This window comes from Chinchilla lanigera, unplaced genomic scaffold (genome assembly GCF_000276665.1).
Source record: "Chinchilla lanigera isolate Chin_1 unplaced genomic scaffold, ChiLan1.0 scaffold00025, whole genome shotgun sequence".
Classification (NCBI taxonomy): domain Eukaryota; kingdom Metazoa; phylum Chordata; class Mammalia; order Rodentia; family Chinchillidae; genus Chinchilla; species Chinchilla lanigera.
The window spans coordinates 19,926,143-19,948,670 of record NW_004955426.1 but is presented as its reverse complement, the minus strand read 5'-3'; the positions used below and the strand labels follow the sequence as shown (position 1 = coordinate 19,948,670).

Sequence of the window (22,528 nt, the reverse complement as noted above, 5' to 3'; positions counted from 1 at the left end):
AGGGGTGTAACAAAATGCAAGGCCACCCAAAAAGTTCAAAAAAAAAAAAAAAAAAAAAAAACCCAAAAAGCAAAAAAAAAAAAAAAAAAAAAAGCACTAACCAGGAACTGAAAACCTGAGAGAACCAGAAGGGCTGACAAGTTTCCCTCCTCTGGGACTTTCTGTGTATTACATTTTCATACCTCAGCTTCTTACCCTCTAAGTCTCTTTCATAACAAAAGTTGTTTTATTAGGAAAGCCAAGTATGCAAAGGGATTAGAGACAATTTAAAGTATGTTAGGGTGATAGAAATTGCAAATCATCTTTCAATCTGTTTCTGCCTCCTTCTATAGTAAAACATCTGATTTAACTAAACAAATTGTTGCCAAGAATTTCCCTGCTTTGCTTAAAGCTAGTGGCCATGGGCCATGCTGTGTCCAGGGAGACCTGAGTGGAATTATGTGTGTGCCATGTGGACCACACAGTCCTTTCCTTCACTGCTGCTGGGGACCCCTTGGGAGCCATTCAGTCCATGGGGACCATGGAAACACATGGCGTAGCAATAGTGGGTCTGGGTCATCATGGTATGGAGCAGAGCTATCATACCAATCCTGATCTTTCGATTGGGAGACATGTAATTTTAATGTTTAATCTATTCTTATCTTGGATTCTGTCACAGCATCAAATGTATATACTTGTTAATAAAAGAAGGAGACACACTGATAATAAATGTAAGATTCTTCGGTCTTCTTTAGTCTTTTGGTAATGCTTCTGTGTAATTCTATTTTCTACTCCACAGTGCTAAGTGTAGGTGTCAAAAACAAAAACAAAAAAGCTAAGCGTCAGCTTTGCTGTCTGCTCAGTAGAAGTGCTTTCTAAAAAACCGAATTCCCAATTCTTACATCAGCTGAGAACTAGAACAAACAAGCCACCAAGGGTATCACAGGAATTGTATGTGTTTAGTTCAGATATGGTCCAGGGTCTGATCTCCCTACCAGAGTGTTGTGTGTCCATGGTGGTAAACAGGCAACCTAAGGAATATGAAGCCCTCTCCCCACAAAAAAAAGTGATGATTTTTTGGTGGGTCTTTCGGTTTTCTTTTTCTTACTTTTAAAAGAATAGCACATGTTGTGATGACTGTCAAGCTTTGTGTGTGTGAATAAGATCTGAAACTGATCTTTCAGTAGCCCAGTGAAAGAGAATAAAAGTGATCTCTCTGCCAGCAATACTCATAACAGTAGCTAAATGGAGAGGGCCTTTCTGTGCGCCTGCTACTGCTAATGGGTCCACAATGCCTACCTCACTTGAGCTTCCAAAGCCATCTAATACAACTGCGGGTGTTGTACTATAACTGGACTCATGCTCGTAACTTCTGACAGTGTTTCACTCATAAAATTAACTGAAAGCACCCATAAAAATTCTCAGAATTCTAAGCATTTCATGTGGAATGATGACCTTTTTTTAAAAGACACTTAAAAACCCTTTGCATTTAAATCTGGTCAACAGTTTAGAAGTAGAAAATTAGACCAATTTGACCATCTTGTAGAATTTGTGGAAAACAGGATAAAAAGAGCAAGTATCATATACATTGAAAGGAGTCCCCCCGCTCCTGAAAAAATCCCTACAGGTAGTATGATTTATGGTTAAAAAACAAACAAAAAAACACAACAACTTTGTGCCATTTCTAAAGAGGCTTTGAGATTTAAGATTGCATCTCTGTAATAAATGTGTCAATATTTAAGGCAAATTTATTGAAAATACCTCACCTGTCAAAGCTAAGCCTCTAACCATAAAAGCATTTTTGACTAATGATGATCATAAAGCCAGAGTGCTTAACAACCTCATCCCTCTCTGGTATCCAGGTATGCTTTCTTGAGAGGGAGAGTTAAGGAGGGGGAATTATAGCCAACCGGAAAGGCATGAGATAAGCAGTTAAAGCCATCACAATTTATCTGTTTTTTTTTTTTTTTTTTTTTTTTTAACAGAAAGAGTTTAACAGTTCTTCTAGATAACACGAAGTCATTCCAGGCACTTTTTTTTTCCATGCACCTTTTCCCTTCTTTTGTCTCTGTGTTTTCTTTGCAGACTTTCAAGAAATTATCACAAAAGGCTAGTGCTTCATTTACAGCAAAGTGTTAGCCTCCTCGCAAAAAACAGCGGAAAACGAAACAGGACTGGAAGCTCTGAGACTTCTTCAATCCATGGAACATTTGAACAAGGTTGTGGGGCCACAAAGTGCTTCAGTGAACCGATTTCAATCAGCGCCCCAACCAGCACTGAGAAGCCTCCATGACGGGTTTGAGGGCTTCTCCCGAACTCCTTGGAGGACCAGGTCATCCCAGTCTGCAAGGAAGTGGGCACTGAGCTGGTATATCCAGACCTTGCTGCTAGCGCTATACCAGGCTCTCAGAAACCCAGCTAGGGCTCCACTGGTAAAAACAAACTATCCCCGTATGACATGTTATGGCTACCAAAAAAATGCTTCTTAAGAGCCTTTAATGGGAGAAATAATACTGGTGATTTACACGCAGTACAGTGCAGTAAAGACTGAGGGTCCTGGGCAGCCAGTCAAGATGAAGATCATGGCTTTTGTCCACAACTAGCTCATTTCAGCTAATTGATGAAATGTGTTACTGAAGAATTCACCCCATTTATCATCTTACACTGTGATTCATAAAGACAAAAATTAGGAAATACTGCTTGGTTCATACATATAATCTTTGGAAAGAATATCAAAAGAGGATAAGAAGCATACAGTCTCTAGTGACTAATGACACAGAAGAAGAAAATACTTATAAAGGTATAGACAAGTGATGAAACCATGTCAGAGACTATTAGACGTGATTCTATTTTCTTTCTTTTGGCTTATCTGTAGACTTTAACTGTTCCACGAGTATGTATCACCACCTTTGTGATACTGTCCTGCCAGTCTGTTGATTTAAGTGATTAAAAAACCACATACCGGTAGTGTCTTGGGCTGTCACATCCACACCGTGTGTAAACATGACCCGGAGGCATTCTGCATGTCCTTTCGCAGCAGCAAGATGGAAACTAGAAAGAGAGGGGAACATGCATCAGAGTTCATCCCCAACAAACCCTTCAACCTCCTCATGTTCCCTCCCTTGAACTCCACAGCCACACACCGAATAGGTATTATCAGCCTCATTTTCTAAAACATGTATTTTAAAAATTTTATGGTAGCTGTTGAGATAGGATCTCACTATGTTGCCCTGTATAGCCTCCAACATGCAGGCTCAAGGGATCTTCCTGCCTCAGGCTCCTGAGTAAACTGGCCCCATACCCAGTGTAACCTCATTCAAAAGATGAGGAAACAGAGGCTCGATATAATACAATAATATAATTTGTTCTCTGACTTTTCTTTCTTTCTTCTTTTTTTTTTTTGGTGCTGAGGTTGAAATCTGGGGCCTTATGCATATGAAACCATGCTCTTCCACTGAGTTATCCCACTCCAGCCCCTCACTGACATCTCTTAATGATGATAAAACAGGAATGTGACCTTAGGTTTTTCAAACCAAAGGTCAGGCTTTAAAAAAACCCTAAGTGAACCATGTATTTGTCTCTCCATACCTCAGTAAGACTCAGTTTCTAAATGCACTTCTTCCTACTGTCTAGTGCTTTCCCCAAAGCCATTGTTTCTAAGTAATATATTTTCTAAAAAGAAACCCATCTAAAATCACACAGTGGTCAAAGTTCTGGACAATGTCAATGCCCAATGTCTGTTGGGGTGCAGGTGAATAATAGTTGTGGGTAGCATTTGTTAATGCAAGTCAAGCATCTCACTATACACTCTTAGATGTAACGTCTTTGCATTACCATAAAAATCTTTGAGAGGGTTGCAGGACAGACTCTCACTATGCAGTTCAGGCTGGCCTTGAACTCTTTCTGTAGTCAAGGGTGGCCTTGGGCTCATGATCCTCCTGTCTCAACCTCCTGAGTGCTGGGATTACCACTGCAGCATTTTAACTTGAGTGCTATTATTATCTCCCTGGAGAGTCTACACTCAGGTACAAACTCAGAGAACACTCACAATTAGGCTACAGAACTCAATGACCCTTGGGAGTACAAAGCATGCTCAGCATCTGTAGACTGGCAATTAAGAAAAGAGACAACACCCCAATGCCATACCGATCACCCCAGCAATTCTCAGGGTAAGGAGCATTCTGCAGGCAGAAAGAAGCAAAGCACAGTTCCACCAGGCAGTGAAGCTTGAAGGCGGCGGTGGCCACAAGCACTGGGTCAGCGTCCACTGTGGAGGCCTTTCTTCCTTTTGGTCTCCTTCCCGTACCAAGGGAATAAAGGGGATAACATGCTGTCCAACTCTCCGCCTGAGCTATCCCACCCCAGCCCAGGAGAGTTCTGGTTTTATTGTTGTTGTTGTTCCGGGAATTGAGAGAGTTCTGTTTTAAAGACTTTCCCTTAGGATGTGCTCTACGCAACACCTCAGGGTCTACACCTCTGGAATAACATCCAGGCAATGTTTTCTGGTAGGATAGGAACTGCCACCAGAGTCACACCCAACAGGCAAACGTAGGAGCTAATATTTGAACCAAGTTGGTCTGACTCCAGACCCTGTACTTCATTGCTAGACTGAGTGAAGAGCACAGATTATCAAAGGTGGAGATTGCACATCTTGTTGCAAATCAGTCACAGCATAATCTTCGTGTGCGCGGGGAATCAATCTAACCTCTCTGTGCCTAATTTCCTCTATTGTGGAGTGGCAGGACTGAAGCCAAATTATTTCTAATGTTTCTTATTGCTCTGACATTCTATTTTATCAGCCCTCCTGGCTCTGATTCTACTGTTTCTACATTTGTGAAACAATCGAGGTATAATGTTTCTTTACACCAAAGTTCACTTCTGGATGATGTCACATTTTACCAAAACTTTGATTATGTGGAGTAACTGGGAATATGGTGACTTGTTTAAATGAAATTCCTGATTAAATACAGCTTAACCAAAAGAACCCCCCCAAAGGCAGTAAAATAATACATTTGCTTTCAGCATTATGGGGGTGGGCTTCATTTTATAAGCTCACCTTCAAGTGGTAAATCCTTTATTTTAACTAATCTTGGTAGGTTTCCTAAAGCTCCCTCGCCTTAGTAACTATGTAGATGACATAACTAATTGCCCTCAAGGACACAAAGCCTCAGTGATTCAACTCTCTACTTTTAGGGACACTAGGAGCTATCTTCCTAAAACTGACTCATACTAATTTTTTTTTTTTTTAAGTCTAAGTGTCTGTTTCCAAGGTGTTCACTTGGCTGTCTCCCATGACCAGGTGAAAACCCAATCAGAAGTCTCTAGGCAAGAGGGTTCCCATCTCCCACTCTGCAGACAGGCACCCAAGAGCAGTGACTGGTGAGAACACATGGACATGTGCACATATCCCCCACCTATCTTTTGATAAAGTAGGACACATGCAGAGAACATTACATGTATCACAATTCTACAGCTTGCCCAATTTTCACAAATAGAACATGTTTACTTCACCTTCCTCCAAATCAGGTAACAGACCATGGATAGAAACCTCAAAGCCCTGGCTATGAGGGGTTTGAAGCCCTCCATGGGTCCTGTCTAGTTTCTACTTCCCATCCTTATGTGATATTTATATTTTTTTCTACTCTGAGTCTTCTCAACTGCCTCTGGATGACACGCTGTATTTATGGATGGTTGACAGTGCGACACACTTGACAACCAGCACGGCTGTAGGCTGTTGCTTTGTGGTGGTAAATACAATCTGAAGAACGTGACAGGAAAATCACTGGAAGACCTGGAAACAGCAGGGACTCCGGATCATGACCTGGAGGTTACTGACTTTCCATCATTATAAGGCAGGAGAAATAAAATGTTAGGAAGTTGGGTTCAATTTCCAATTCCACAAGAGAAACTCCTCAAACATTCATTTATAGATGCTCACCCCATCAACCTAAATCAACATCTTTGATGGCTGTAACATATGTTATTGATAGGCCCCGTTAAGTCAAAGTTTCCTTGCACATGATTTAATAAAGTCTATTTGTTTTGCTCTGCCTCGCCCATTAGAATTTAGATCAGGAACATTTTCCTCTATTCTGGGGGCTCTCCAACTATTCTCCTATACAATGCATATATCCTCTTTTATTGTTTTTTCTTTTAAGAAAATAACTTTCTCTTGCATGTTGCCAAAAGTATCAGCAATTACTGCTCTTAACAAAGTACAAATATAAATTAGAAAAAGCCTATTACAGGGACAGATATGCATGCCTATAATTCTACACTGTACCCGTATAATAATAATCATTATATTTTTCTCTAGTAAAGTCTTTCTTAGTTCATGTGATAGAATTAAACATCTCATTATTTCAAGGTGTTTCTCCAAGAACTCTAATTTCCAGGTGTTTGTTGTGATATGGGAGCAAAGCCAAAAAGCACAACGTGAGTCTGTTCTTAGCGGGCGAGTCGCCAACGCTGTGCCTTTACTTTGCCCCTCCAGATCTGCCCTCTGTCCTTGCCCCTGGATTGAATCTGATGGGCTGCCATGTACTTTGGCTTCCGGCACCAACAGGAGGTGCTTATAAGAGAGAAAGATCTGAGGCAAGAGTTCCAGGCATGGCCCCTTTCACACCTTCCCCTCCATACCACACATTACCAGGCTCTGTCTTCCTCTATGAAAACCACAGCTATGAAGGCACAGCTCTGGTGCTCCACAAACTACTGCTGTGGCTGCCTCTTGGTCTTAGCAGCTACTCTCCCTTCTTGTTCTTTCAGGAAGAGGGCGGAAATGGATTCCCACTATTGCTAACCCAGGGTTTCCTTCTCAACCTTCCCGGTTCCTTTTAAACTAGCAACACATTTGTAAACAGTTCCTTTCTTAAGTTCTCAACTATTACATCTTTAAAGGTGCTACTTACTCCCCTGAAAGCCCTTCACCACACCAGGGGGAGGTATTTTGTGTGTGACCACAGGGTGGACCATTATACTCCAATAGATATTATTTGATTAGGTATTTGCAAGGGCAAATTCAAGCTTTATAAATATTCTTACTGCCGCTGCCACATATAATAGGGTTATTAAGATATTTGAGCATTTGAGTGAAGCACTTTATATGGAAAAAAAATGCCAGAAAATTACATGGAATACTGTGATTTCTGAAAAGTTTTCCAATACAGTTTTAAGCCAAAGTAGAGACCAATTTAAAGGGTTCAAGTTTATACCTCTCTGAAGATAAGACAAGCAACTCATTAAATAAGAATCAGTACACAGTCTAGAATGCCCCAGGTAGTACAATAAATAAATGATAAATCTCAGATTTTCTACTGTGGACTGGGTTTTAAGAGCTATATCTGCAATGCATATGAGCACATGCACACATGTGATGCACAAGCAACTACAACAAAAACAAAATTAAAAAGCAAACAAGTAACACAACCCACACATATCTTACTGGTCCAACAGTCCCAGTCATTTGTAAAACATACTCAAGACTCTCAGAAAATTAAAATCTCATCTCCTCAACCCTCTCACTGTGCTGAGGTTTCATTTGGTCTACTTGACACACACTTTGATGTGCCTACCTTCATCAGATCCTTGATATATTTTGTATTAAAATATAGGCTGCCCTGTAGTCTAAAACTAGGTACATATTACAAGTTCTCTGAGCATATCTTATGCTTGTTCATATTTTATTCCTGATGGTAAGGGAAAGATATTTTTACCCTTATACTTATGCTCAAGGGTTAAAGAAGCATTCACTAAACTTCCCTACTTACTATACATAAATATATACTATACATACACACATTACATGTATACTCATCTGGTCTATGAATCAAAAATGTACAGACTAGATTTACAAAAAGAAAATATAAAATGAGAATGAATAACTATCAAGACATAATAACTTCTTTGGGGGGGAGACAGAGTCTTGCTGTGTCAAGCTGGCCTTAAACTCACTGTGTAGCCCAGTCTGGCGGTAAACTTGCAGTGATCCTCTTGCCTCAGTCTCTGGAATACTGGGATTACAGACATGCACCATCACAGAGACACTGATATCTACTGACTAATCTGATTAACTCCTTGAAATAGTATGTAATTGCCATAGAACCTGTCAGAAAATCACTTCTTAACATAAAACATAGTGTGTATAACTTGAAAGTTTGCTAAATCAGTTGCCACGTAAGAGAAAATGGTCAGTGTTCTGGGATAGCTTCGTCTTCCTTTTGTGAAAGGTATACAAATGAAGAAAATTAAGGCACAAATCAGTGAATAAAGTAACTTTGTCAGCAACCCCCCTACAACCTATTTCCATTATACTACAATAGCCCTTACATATTCAGGCTAAACATCTTACACTCAGGTAACCAACTGCCAACAAAAAGGAACAAGGTGAATACCACTGTACAGAAAGGTGAGGTGTGAAAATTATATTGCTGCTTTTTGTTTTGTGTCTCTGTTTGGGGAACCCAGTCATCTTAAGGTTTTAACATCAGGAGATGTGGTCTTTTTTTTTTTTTTTTTTTTTTTGGTTTTTCTCCGGTACCAGGAACCGAACTCACGACCTTGCGCTTGCCAGGCAAGCACTTTTGCCGCTGAGCTAAATCCCCAGCCCTGGAGATGTGGTCTTTATTATATCAACTCCTTGGATTGAAAAATTAAAGAAAGATTCCCATATGATAGCTTTATTAAAGCCTAGAAGAGAACAAAAATATGCAGTCAGACAAGAAAGTATGACAAGAAGTGTGACATTAGACAGGTGACACACACAATGTTAGAGGATTTAGACTAACTAGATTTGAACGTGTGTTTTGCCACTTATTAATATAATCTTAGGTAAGAGTTCTATGTTTCTCCATTTGCACATCTGGAAAATGGGCTGTGAGGAATAAGGGAATTGTGTGTGAAACCACTTAGAAAAATTTGAGACATGTAGTAAACACACACACACACACACAGGCCATGCCACCAACGATTTAGCCTTGCTTACACAAGACAAAGCAGAGTCTGTGACATGGTGCTTAACAATGGCAATTATCTCAACATTCTCAACATTCAAGAAGGACAAGTTAGCACAAATTAAATCAGAATTGCCACTGTTTAAAAACGAAAGGGCTGGGGTGAGATAAAAGCTAGATGCATTTCCAATGAATGGAAACTGGGACAAAGTTGTAGCTGTAAACAGTCACAGATTACAAAAAAAAAAAAAAAAAAAAAAGCAAGACGGGCCTTGTCTAAGGCTCACACTTGAGCTGCTTACATTCTGGCACCTTTCATGGAAGTGATAATCCCCAGAGCAGAGGTTGTCAGCAGCAAGTCATTAAAATTAAGCCTCTGAATGTGAACCAGAATCACAGCCAACTTTTAGTAACACAGTCAAATGGAAAGTTGATTTTCATTGGGTGGAAAAATACAACTTGTCAGTGACAGGACTTGGATTTGTAGAGATAACAGCAAGTAGATTTCTTTCTTAGGCAGTGATTGATAAATGTTGGCATCCTTAGAGGTGACAGACAGTCCAGGGGGCTAATGACCTGGAGCCAGCCATCTGTGGGGTTACTACATGTTCCGGGACGGACTGTGGCTCAGACTAGCACCTAATTAAGAGTACGGTTGGTGTCATCCAATGGCTACGTACTAGATATGGTTGGTATCATCCAGTGGCTATGCACTGGATAACTGGCTATAAGAATCTACTTCTAAAGAGAGTTTGAAGGTTGAGATAAGAAAGTTGGATGTTGTGGCTGGCTTCCTGATATGAACTCAGCTGTTCTCACCACCAGAGCTCGGATTCTCGCTATCACTGAGGATGGCTGCGTTTCTTTTGGGGGAAGCTCTTCCTGGCTCCAGTGCAGATCCCTCAGCCTGCTGGCACAGATCCTTCACCCCACTGGTACAGACTTTCTAGCTTCCACCACTGACCTTTGGGCCTTCCCAGTTCAGATTCTTGATACAGACTTGCATGAGACATTATCATGGGCTTTAGGCCTCCAGCTGGACTCATGGAGGACACTGCCATGGCTCTGGGTCTTCAGCTGGACTTGTGTAGAACACTGCCATTGCATCCTGGCCCTCAGCTGGATTTTTTGGGTCTTTAGTGTGTGTAGAAATCTCCTGCATCCTTTTGTATTTGATTCTTTGGGTGAATATTATAAAATAATCCTATAAATTATGTGTCCTGTATTAAATCTTCTCCCTTGTAATCCCTGACTACAACAAGTGTGGAACAAAGCAGCAGGTTGGTTAAAACCTAAATATACCTCCCCTTAAGTAGACAGTATTCTTGACAATGTTAACTGGATATTGGAACCAACTCAAGTATGGGGCAGTTGTGATGCTTCTGCTGCTACCAAAGAGAAATATATGCAGTCACATATTTACTACGTTATCAATGGATTTATATATCAAACATTTTTCTGAGCCCTGAGAAACAGTGGTAAATAAAGTCCGGTTTTTATGGAGCTCAGCTTTTACTAGACCACTAAAGTTAAACCAAAGATTTCAACTGAAGGCAATTTGGTGTAGTTATACACACACACACACACACACACACACACACAGAGGAGGAACACTTGACAACATCTGGAAACTTTTTTATTATTGACCAGAGCATGAGGACAGCAAAGGGATTCTACATTCTACATCTAATGAGTAGAGACCAGAGACATGGCTAGACTTCCTACAAAATGCATGGGACAGCTTCACACAGTAAAGAATTATCGATCCAGTCCAAAGTATCAGTAACGCTCAGGTTGTGAAACTTTGTAATAAACCATTAAAAGCAATGGATAATGCTGAAATATAATTTGATTAAAACAAATTAAGGAAAGATTGCAAAAAAAAGAGAATATTTGCGTCTTTTTACTGAGATATAATTCACACATCATAAAATTCACCACTTTTGAAATGTACACTTTGGTTGTCTTTAGCATATTCACAGAGTTATACAATTAACCTCAAATAACTCTAGCATATTTTCATTGTCCTGAAAAAATTCTTGTATCCACTACCACTCACTCCATGTTTCTCTGTTCCCTTGGAAATCACTAATCTACTTTCTGTCTCTATGATTAGAGACTAACTGTATTAGCCTATTCTGAACAAGTCCTAAAGATGGGATCATTGAACTTTAAGTTTCCTGTGCCTGGTTTCTTTCCTTTAGCATATTTTCAAGGTTCATTCACATTGTAGCAAGTACTAGTGCATCATTCCTTCCTTAATAATATTCTTAGGAGTATACCACGTTTTGTTTATCTACTCATCATTTAGTGTACATCTGGATTGTTTCTACTTTGTGCTATTATTATTGCTAACGCATACATGCAAGCATTTGTGTGGTCATATGGTTTCAATTCTAGTACATACACAATTAGAAGTGTAACTGCTGAGTCACATACTGTGTGTAACTTTCTGAGGAGCTGCTAAGCTGTTTCCTGAAGCTACTGTACCATTTTATCGACAATGTTGTTTATTACAACATTCTATCCACAATGTTGATAGAATTTTTCTACATCATAGTCAAGACTTCTTATTATCTGGCAAATTTTATTTAAGAGATGAGAATTTTAATTGCCACCTAAAATATCCAGAGGCAAAACAATGAAGTCCTTTTCAACAAGTCCTTTGAAGTAGTTAGTTCAACTAATTATTAGCTGAGAGTTCCCCTTAAAGAAATATAAAACAGTGAATGCAAAACAAATTAGGGGCATCCTTTGGCTATGTCTCTGCATATAAACATTTACTTCTAACTTAAAAATATGGCCTTTCCTTTTAATGACAAGAAATGTCATTCAAGGTCTATATAACAATACACTTTTTCAAAAATTTATTTTATTTTTTAAAATTTTACTTTAAAGGGAAAATATAACAAAATTTCAAAACAAGGTAATAAGAGAGTATACAAGATAGGTAAGATAGTTATGCTACTATCATACAGCTAGATAGTTATAATACTAATTTCTTTTCATTGAAAAGAAAGGTTTGTGCTAATACTATTTGGACAATTTTTCATGCCTATGTCTTGTACTCTGAGTAACTACTTTGAAGATAACAATATATAATGTATGAACCATAACAATATACTTTATTTGGGATTTTGTTTCCTTGCTTTATTTCACTTAGACATATCAAGAATTTGGTGGAGTCAGAGGGCTATAAAAACCCTTTATCCACTTCTCTACCCAGGCCCAGTAAAAAAAGACACTGGTCATTGCTTAGGGACACCCACAGCGGCTCTCCTAATTCTGAAGGAGCTGAAGCCACGGCATTTCAATGGTATAAGTCTGGGCTGCTCTAAGAGTGGTCCTGCAGCCCAGGAGCTTGTTAAAATGCAGGTTCTCGGGACTCCCCCCAGATCTACTGAAGCAGAAGCTGCATGTACAAGATCCCTAACTGACTCTGTGTGTACAGTGAAGTGTGACTAGCACTGCTCTAAACGTAGGACAATTTAAAATCCCCACACCATCATTTCTGCCAAGGCACTCAGTGTTTCAACATTCTTTGAACATAATCCCTGTAGCCTTAAAAACAATTTCATAGATATGTTCCACAAACAAGGAACCCCCTCTGGGTCATGTTTCATTACAATAGGGGATGTTCAGCTTTGCTTCAAAGACTCAGCTGGGGCACTTCAGTCACGACTCTAATTAAAATGCACAAATAAGGAGCTGGAAGATTTACACAAACCTACTTTGATTCTGTGATGCTTACTGATATTTGCAATGTAATTGTTTTGGTCACCTGGAAAAACCCCAGGGTTTCAGTGTTTCAGAAGTTTTGTTACTATCTTGCACACTCTCGCTGTCCCTCTGACTCCCGTTCCCCGTAAGGAAAAGTCAGCTCACTGATGTCCCCCACCTCAAACAGCAGTGGAGTGGCATTCTGAGCGCACAGCAGCAGAGGAGCAGGGGGTGGCAGGTCGAGAGGCTGCTTGCAGGCCTGGGTACCACACTCCCGGCTGCTTCCTTGCTGCACGATGGTCACGGAGGTAACTCGACTTCAGTTTCTCACTTCTAAACCACAGCTAAGAAAAATTAAGTAACAAAAACTTCAAAACAAACAGCAACTACTCTACTCAAACACCACATAGTAGGAGTCATACCCTCAGAGCAGACTTATAGGGGTTAGATAAACTATCAGGCGCCTGTTTTACGGTGAAGGAAACTGAGGCAAAATCCCAGAACAAACACACAGCAGAGAGCCTTGGGAGCTGGCCCTTTACCAACGTATGGAGAAATGGTACTATTTCCTTGCTCTGCAAACCACGAAATCCTCTGGATTATAACTTACTGGTTGTGCCGCTCTTTTAAAAGCGAAGTTTAAAAGTATTTGGCAAAAAAGCAAACATTGGCTTCTCACTGGGGCAAAGTAAGGTTGCCAGGGCTCTCGGATGAATGGGAACACAACCCCAGAACTGAAGCAGTCAGCCCGCAATGCAGGCTTCACTTCCTGCCGCAACACTCCTCGTTGAGTTGTGCAAATCTTCCCGAAATAAATGCCTTGGGGTAAAGCTGGGATATTTCCCAAAGCTCTTCACCAAAAGGGTACTTGACTGCTGCTATTCCAAAGTCTATGAATTATGGTCTGGAAAGTTCTTTCTATTTTCCAGTGTGATAACACAGTTCTTCTGATTACTGCACTAGCTAAAGCATATGTCGGAAAGAAATACAAATTCTCAAGAATACTTTGTAGAAGACTGATTTTTCAGGCATATTCATTGACAGAAAATTTCTCTCAAACCAAACTCCTTGCCTCCTTCACCACCTGGGCTGCTGGTATCCACAGGGCTGGACTATGGTCAGGTCTTCAAAATCTCTCACTGTCTCTGCAATGCCAAGTCCAAGAGACAACTAACAGCACACAGAAAGAGAGGACCGTTCACCAAACCCTGCCGGCGCCAGCCACACCCTAGAATCTCAGAGTGTGAGATGGTTCTCGAAAGGGTAACGAGTCCAACAGGGTCACTTCACAGAGATACTGAAGGAATAGGGAAAAAGTCAGGACTTGAACTGACCCCTCTAATTCTGAGAGTAGTTTCTCCCTAACACATGCAAATCTCCCTTCTTCCCAGGAAAGGTGTCCCTACGGTCAACAAGAGATCCACAAATAACCCGTGACACAACACAGCTTTCTCCCAGCCCCTTGTGAGCTCTGGAGTCTCAGTCCTACCACAGCAGCCTCACATCCCAACCACCTGAAGTCGCTTCTCTTCTATTGTACTTATTTTAGAAGGTGTCTTCCTGGAGAGAAAAAAAAATCATAGTAAGCCATATTTAAAGAAATAAAAAAGAGGAATATTTAGTATTTATGATTAGAATCTAATCAAAGTCTCTGCCACAGTCTACATGGCTCTGAATCCTAACTCCCTTTTCAACTTCACCTTCTTTCACCCTCCCTTCTCACTAACAATTCCGTGATACCGTCAAAAACCCTCCTACCCTCAGGGCCTTTCCTTGCTCCTCCCTCCACCAGCAGAGCTATGCCTTGAGAAAGGTGCCTGGCTCAGCTGCCCACTCCATTCAGAAATCTGCCCAGAGAGCCCTTCTTCCCAGGCACATGCAAAGCAGCTCCCGCCCTCCTCCATTGCCATGAGCATATGTGATCGTTATGTTAAAGAGCCACCCGCTTACTGCCAGTCTGCCCCATTAGACTATGTGGCCCATGATGCTGAGAGTGACTTTCTTTTTTTCATCTTCCTCATCACAGAGACATGAATTTGCCCTTTTATTATAAAGTTTTTAAGTTCCTTAAAGTCAAGGCACGCCAATGGCATACCTGTACATTGTTCTCAGGTTATAACATATGTTCCTGAGGGAGGACCTGTCCTTCAGGCTGAGCTCAATTTTGCTTCCCGGATGAGTTGTGCAGTGGATTCCCTAACACAGTCTTGAACCTGCAGTATCAGCGTTACCTGAGAAACTGCTAGTAATACAAGTTCTCGGGCTCCTACTCAGAATCCAGGGCCGGAGCCCAGCAACCCCCACGTGATTCTGATGCACACTCCATTTTTAGAGTCACTGACACAGCAGAAAGGACCATGAAATAAAACTCAGTAGTCCCTGGATTGGGTTTAAGCCCTACCATCCTCCAGGCCTCTCGTAATAGATTCACCATGGACAACTACCAGGAAGCAGACAAAGGAGATCCTGAAGGCTGAAAAGCTGAAAACAGGGAATTCTTACAATATTACCATCTTCCAGGAAAGTCATTCACATTCACTGGCCTCAGTTTACTCATTTGTCAGGTCTGTATGATCACTGAAGCCTTTTCCACCTCAAGTCAACGATTCCAACCCATCCTACCCCTTGTTTTATGGCATATATTTGTTAAAACATCTAAATTCTACTGATCTGAAATGAGAGTGGGCCCATACCAAATGTTTCACTAAGGCAATCGTATCTATTAGATTAAAATGTCTGGATTCCCATTTCAGATTATAATCTGATAGGAAAGCAATCCTATCTAATGGATTTTAGTGATAAGCTCCCAAAATTAACTCCACTCTGCCAGTGGGTATTAGCTCCACTGGCCTAGACTGGAACCCTGCAGCAGACAGTGCCACTGCCCACTGACTTCCAAAATTTTCCAAAGCAGCTACAGCTCCAACTCTTAGCACTGCTTTCAATGGGAACCAACAGCACAGCTTGAAAAATGGAAATTTATGTTGCCTTTCCCTGTTAAACAGGTATAATATATTATGACTGGCATAAAAAATGAAGGCTATAAATATAGAATTATTATCCTTTCAGTGCCTAGAATAAGCGAATTAATAGTACTAGCAGTGATACTTAGGCTTTTATGGGGACAGGATGGTAGGTAGAGAGAAGAGATGAAAGACCACATATATAATGGCTAAGCATGCCTATGTTTAACTTGAACATTAGTTTTTCTTTCTTAAGGACTGTTTACTTTTATAAAAATGGTCTGGAAATACACTTGGGCATTTTGAAATTTCCATGAGGACAAATGACTTATACGCTGCATTCAGGGACACACCCCCACACTCCAGCACCTAGAACTTAGAACAGGTGATTTATATTAATTCCTGAACCTTTCTGAGCCACACTTCCCTCTTCATGAATTTACCTCAGGGTGGCTGAGAGAATTAGATGAGAAACACATACGTGAGAACAACTGACGAAACCTTTAAAAGGAGTGAACAGATGAACTGTTCACTGAATTGGTGACACACGTGAAAACCAGTATTGCAAAAAGCCCAGTATCCTAAGAAACAATTCCTTTCTTATTATGAAAGGTTGGTGGGGGTGTTGGAGGGTGTAGCTCAATGGTATAGCACTTGCTTAGTGTGCATGAGGTCCTGAGTTCAATCCTTAATAAAGGGAAGAAGGGGCAAGGACGGAGGGAGCAAAGGAAGAAGGGAAGGATAAGATAAGCACTCAGGTAACTAAGACTCATCCATTCCTGGTGGCTCAGAGAGATTGCGGAAGTGGATCAGCCACTTTAGAAGTAAGCAAAGAATTCATGAAGGAGGTGGTAAAACAGGGTCTTGGTCGATACACAACACTCAGTGGTACGGGTGGTGGTGGCAATCTGGGAGACAGGAGCTAAGGTGAGAAAACAGGAGGGCTTGGTGCACGCTAGTGACCCTACTGGACTTGACCCCTGAACCTCCTGGTTGCTGCTCAGCATGAGAACTGCCTGCTCTGGCATGCCCTCGCATGTGAGCCAGCGAGGGCAGGTCCCTGCCTGTGTGCTCTGAGCCTTTCCTGCTCCGCTCGCTCCTCTCTATCACAGTGAACCACATTTCCCAGGCTCTCTTGACCTCTGCGTTTGGGGCAGGTCCAGTCGGTGGCAGGCACCACCAGATGGCGAGGGCGGGGAGCAAGCCAGACAGCTTCAACCCCGAGCAACAATTACCCATTTAAGTGTTGCAAATCCTTCGTTCTCAGTGGACTTAATCCAACTTTGAAAGCAACGTTAAAATAAAAACCCTGTGAGCCTATGAATATTATCATCAATGTGATTCCTAATTTCCTTATCCATTCTCACCAATTGTCACCCTACTGTGGCTATATGCTTCCTTCCACAGTACAATTTTGCAACAACATATGTTCGGCTTTCACATAAAACCCAGTTTCCTTTTTAAAACCTCAGGAATTACGTTACCTTAACATAATTTATTTTAAGACAAAAATCTACCTTTCCATTAAATCTTATTTTGTCTAGAAACATTATATAGACAGGCGCATGTATGTATATGTGTGTGTGCGGGTGCATGCTAGAAAACAGTTCTTCTAGGTGCTACAAACTGTCCTCAGGCCACCTGTAACCTATCGCAACATAGGGAGCCCGGAGCGGGCAGCAGGGCTCCCACTGGGCAGGCTGCCACTCAGTGCTTGTCAGCGTGCGTGGGCTGAGCTTCAACTCACCTCCTCTGTGTTAAACGAGCCCCCGGCCCAGACTGCACTCCTCACCAGTCCAACCCAGAATCTCTGCGGGTGGATTGCAGCCTTTTCCCAAACTGCCCAAGCTGATTCTAGTAAAAGTCAAGTTAAGAATCAATGATGCAGTTTTAAATGGAGCCCTGCACTTGGCTAAGATAAACTCTCAGAGAAGGTAAGGGACCATGCCATACTATCACTGTCTTTCTTTTCAATCTAGGTTGGCCTCTATTCTTGCTGTTCTCTGCATGTACACTTCCTTCTTGCCCTGAGCCCGCCCAAATCCTACCCACTTCTTCATTCTTCAAGGCCCCTCACATCACACCTCAGGTAGGAGCATTTCTTAGCTGCTTGAGTGTCTTACCTGGACTCCTAATGGGCAGTATTCATAAGTTAACCTTGAATTATTCAACATTTTCATTGGTCTTGCCTTTCCAGCTGAACGCTATGCATCTTGTGGTAAGGACCACATTTTCTCCTTCCTTGTATCTGCTTATATTATAGTTTGGAACCGTTTAGACAGAAGTACCTACCAACCAATAGACTCATGAAGCACAACACTTGGGTGTACAGTATTTGCAAGGTATGAACAAGGGTTATGTTACCGTCAAAAACTTAGGTGACCCAAAGCAGAGCAGATATAGCAATTATACCATAAAATTTATCATTCTGCCAAATATTAGAGGGTCTTCAGGAAAGACAGGTTGATTTTGCAAGGGGGACGGCGCTACAATTACACTATGTAATGGTTTCACACAAATTAACTTGGCAGCCAATTTTTTAGAAGACCTAGGGGAAGCTGATTAGGTGCTACGACAAATTTCTAAGACTGCAAAGCTGATACTGAGTTTCTACTACATCTCTATTCCGAGAAATCAAGAGGGCAGAACGTGCAGACCACCAGACCCAGAAGCCTTCTTTTATATTGAGTTGCAGAGTTCAAGGAGTACCTCCCGAACTGCATACAGCATTTAAAAGTTCCACAGAATCATCTAAAAATACTTTTACAAGTCCTTGCCTTCAAAGCCAAAAAGATCAGGTTTCTGATATGTGAGCTGCAAGAATGCACACATGTATGTGTGTATATATATATATAGACACATGCACATACACACACACACTTTTAAGGCCCGTACACATGTGCCCCGGTGGGTATTTGTTCAAATACTACAGTCCCAAGCACTGATTTTATTTAGTCTGGTTGTTCCTAACACAAACACATAACTTTAATTAAAGGCACATCCAAGTGTAGGGGAAACCATCTTGAAACAATTAGACTCTTCTACGTAAGAGGTTTCGGGGCTCTGACATCCTCCCACCTCCTCACATCCCTCATGGAAAGAGACCAGATGGGGTAAAAGCAAGCCAAGTTCCCTCCATAAACACAGCCTGGAGCTATAACTCTGCCCTACTCTATTCTGTTCTCTTCTGACCAGGACACCACCCTCCTTTTACTTTTTCCTAAACAAATTCCAGCCATTTGATTCCTATTTTTTTAAAAATCACTCTTTCATCACTGTTAGGGGAAAAAACACTTGTGACATGGTTTCTTATCTTTTCTCTGAAAGAAAATATTCCAGGAAGGAAATGAAAAGCCTAAGGAATTACCAAACTATGCATGTGGTTGTTGAGCGTGGGCTATGGAGGCTTCTGGAGAACATCTGAGAGATGGCTGTCTTTTTGCCTCTTTCTTGGGACTTTCTGGGTATTCTGGTTCTATAGGTAGTAGACTGAAAGTTTCTCTAAACTGCTAGGAAAGCTGGGGTACAGGTTGTGACATTCATCACAGTAGTTCTTTTCCCCCTGAATCCCCAGTTACTTTACCCCTAGGTAATCTACCCATCAGCAGAAGGGAGTGATTTCTCCATAAGGGCCACACTGAAAAGTCACTTCCATAAATACCAAAAGAATGACTTTGTACTGTATGACCCTTGTCGTCAATAACCACTCTGTTTGTTTATTTATAGATGTGAATCTGGGAAACAAAGGCATTTCTTAAGGGAAGAACTTTCTGCTGTTCCCGTTCTTTCAATACCATAGAATACAACTGAACATACACCCGGAGCAAATATGTGGCCAATCTTACCTGACCGGAAGCGGAAACAGGCAGCCCACTTTTAAAAGACATAAGGGAGAAAATGTTTACACCAGGGCAGGCCCACAGCAACAACCCTGAAAGCCAAAATCAGGACTTGGCACTGACAGAAAATTGTGGGTGCCCACGCCAAATTACAAAATGGGTTAGCGCAGGACCTCTACAGAAAATAGGCCTCCAGGCTGATTTTGATATGGAACTATATAAAATGAAGGGTCAGCTCTTTCAAGGAGTAAGCAGAAATTGAGGGCAAGCCCTGTGAAGGACCGAATTTCCTTTAGCAGGAAATGGAAAACATCTCTTATGTGTTCATAAACAAATGCTACCTGTACATGCTCATGGGGCTGGTCCAGCCAGGAGTTCTAGCAGAAAGGACTGAAGGCCAGCCCTGATCCCTCAGAGCTTTAGAGCTGCTTCTGGGACATGACCCTCCACGTGCTACCAAGCCCGAGGCACCTGGGGAAGACAGGAACAACAGGAAAGTCCCTACTGCAAAACGGCCAAGTGTGCTCTCAGGCATGGACGTGCCACTCAGGCTAAACCTCAGAGCCCAAGCACAGGCTTCCAGAGGTGAGAAGGCTTTGGTCCAGGGAGCAGTACCGCTCCGGGTTCATTTACAACAGAACCCTCAATTTTGCCTTGTTTTCTGATCCTGAAGGGAGAAGGAAAATGGTTTCCAGCCCCACAGCCCCACCTCATCTGGAATATCCAAATCATTATGTTTGAATCAAAATATAAAGCCAGAAATGATTGAATTCTGGGGTACCTTTACAAATTCAATTCTTACAGTTATTAGTTAATAACTTTAATCCTCAAAAGGAATATCTCAAGCAGAAAAATTAAGTGTTGACAGATGACTACTTATGGAAAAATCTTACACTGGAAAAATAATTTCCTCCTTTCTTCCTTCTTCATGAGGCCTCCTAACTTTCCACATATGTGTCACTGACGGGAAAAAGAGCTGACTCGCATGCATACACACAGAAGTGTGAGAGCCGTTTCTAGAGCGAGCTCATGGAGCGCTGTGTTCCGTGGACCTTCAATGGAACATCTGAAAAATGGAGGTGGTGATTCCTATGTGACGGCCACACAGGTTTCTACCATCCAAAGAACAGAACAAACCCTGGCACATGCTACACCGTGGATGGTCCTTCAAAAGCACACTAAGAGAATGAAGCCAGAGACAAAGGCCAATATTTTATGATTCCATTTATACGAAATATTCAGAATAGACAAATCCAGAGAGAGAAAGCAGATTAGTGGATGCCGGGCTAAGGGGAACTGCCTGCTGGGTACTATGTTTCCTTTTGGGGGTGATAACAGAGCTCTGGAACTACACAGTAATGATGCTTGTACCACACTGTGAATGTACTCACTGCCACTGAGTTAAACGCTTAGAAAATCATAAAAATGATCAATTTTATGTGCATTTTACCACAATAAACAAGAGAAAGTCGTAGTCTAACCATCTATTCTACACCTAACAAGTGCTCAGTCACACAAGCTTAAATATTGCATGGTTTCTCTTATATGAAAAACTTATAAAAGATATTTAATAAGAAAAGAAAAATATAATCCTGCATGGACAATGTATCTAAAAATGCACCTGGACTTAGTATAACTGTCTTACATGTTTCATAGTTTCTCTGGCCTATTAGTCTGGATATTAATCTGTATATATGATAATGAATTTCATAAAGTCTTCTAAGACAGAGAAATGAATCTGATGCTAGAAAAAATGAGGGTACAGGGGAAAGAAAAAATAAATCTGAATAAAAAGGTACAAATTTGTTAAAGTGGTCACAAATGTGGCTAAGCGGCTAATCTAAATTTTCTATCTTCTTTGTGGTGAGTACTATCTTCTACAAAACGACTGTAAACACTTATTATTCTTCTCTTTCCTTGAGGTGACTATAAAAGGTTGTCATGTACAGATACCTGCAAACCTGGACTGGGAGGAATTAGGTAGCAAGAAGGTTATACAGCGGAACACAAAGTAGATCAAAAGCTAAGTGTCTACCACCAAAAGTCTTACAACCAGAGAATATTGATTAGTGTGCCTTTCCCTAGAACAAGTGACTCCAAACATCATGATGACCCAGGCATCACTATGGCATCAATATTTCTTAAGAACCTTATGTAGTTCTTCCGTGCTTGCTCCCACGAGCGAGAACCACTAACTTAGGATGAGAAGAGAAGGGAACTGGATTTATGAACTTCCTCCTGTAAGCTGGGAACCATGCCAGCTCTTTCAGTATAGTAAATAAAATGGCATGTGCTGCAAATCCTCTTAGACCTTCTGTGGCCATGAGTACTGAGGTCCCTAAGAGCAGCACTCAACCTCTGAGGCGAAGCCATTCCAGGGCCTCACTTGCTTTACCCTGTGGGTAGGATGACTCTGAAGCATGCTTTCAACTTAGGCGAAGCACAATTTCTATGTAAAGAGCAAGGCAGCAAATGTTCTGGGCTGTGTGAGCCATGTAGTCTCTGTTGTAACCACTCAGTTCTGTCTTTGTAGACTGGGAGTAGCCAATGGACAATGCTTAAACCACACACAGGAGACCCCAGTTCATCATCTCCTGCTCTAAGTCTAAACAGAGTCCCCAAAGTCCTCATCAGGAAGTCATCCCAACTACCCACGGTAGGAAGCAGTCAATACAAACCCTACTTATAGGCTTTTGTCTTCCCCATACCTTCTAGGACCTCTGGCAACAGAAACTATTGGAACCCAAATTCTAGTCTCATGGCCTGTTGCTAGGGCCAGCCAACCTATATCACAACCTTGTTTGATACACACAACTATCCTAACAATTGAACAACATCATCCCTGTTTTCCAGTAAAGGAAGTAAGGTTCAAGGATCATACAACTCCTAAGCGACAAGGTCCACATGACCAGTCTACCTGGCTCCAAAGTCACTGATCTACAACAGAAGTCTCCAACATTTTTCATACCAGGGGCCAATTTCATGCAAGACAAGTTTTCTACAGACTAGGCAGGGAGACATGGATTCAGGAGGATTCAAACAAGCCTAAAACCCAGATTCCTCCCACTAACAGGGG

At 41.4% G+C, this 22,528-nt stretch overlaps 1 protein-coding gene and 1 long non-coding RNA gene across 5 annotated transcripts in view; one reads left to right on the top strand and one right to left on the bottom strand.

Annotated features, from left to right (window-relative positions):
* The window catches only part of LOC106148676, a 40,342-nt gene extending 37,407 nt beyond the window's left edge, over positions 1-2,935 (top strand). Inside the window, exon 3 of the long non-coding RNA XR_001234320.1 lies at positions 2,065-2,935. This is a non-coding gene — a long non-coding RNA (uncharacterized LOC106148676). The remainder of the gene's footprint in view (positions 1-2,064) is intronic.
* Rai14 (retinoic acid induced 14) overlaps positions 1-22,528 on the bottom strand; it is a 148,907-nt gene that overhangs the window by 32,047 nt on the left and 94,332 nt on the right. For all 4 annotated transcript variants that reach the window (XM_013514963.1, XM_005386174.2, XM_005386173.2 and 1 more), the window contains exon 4: positions 2,942-3,030. In XM_013514963.1, coding sequence (XP_013370417.1) covers positions 2,942-3,030 — 89 coding nt within the window. The remainder of the gene's footprint in view (positions 1-2,941; positions 3,031-22,528) is intronic.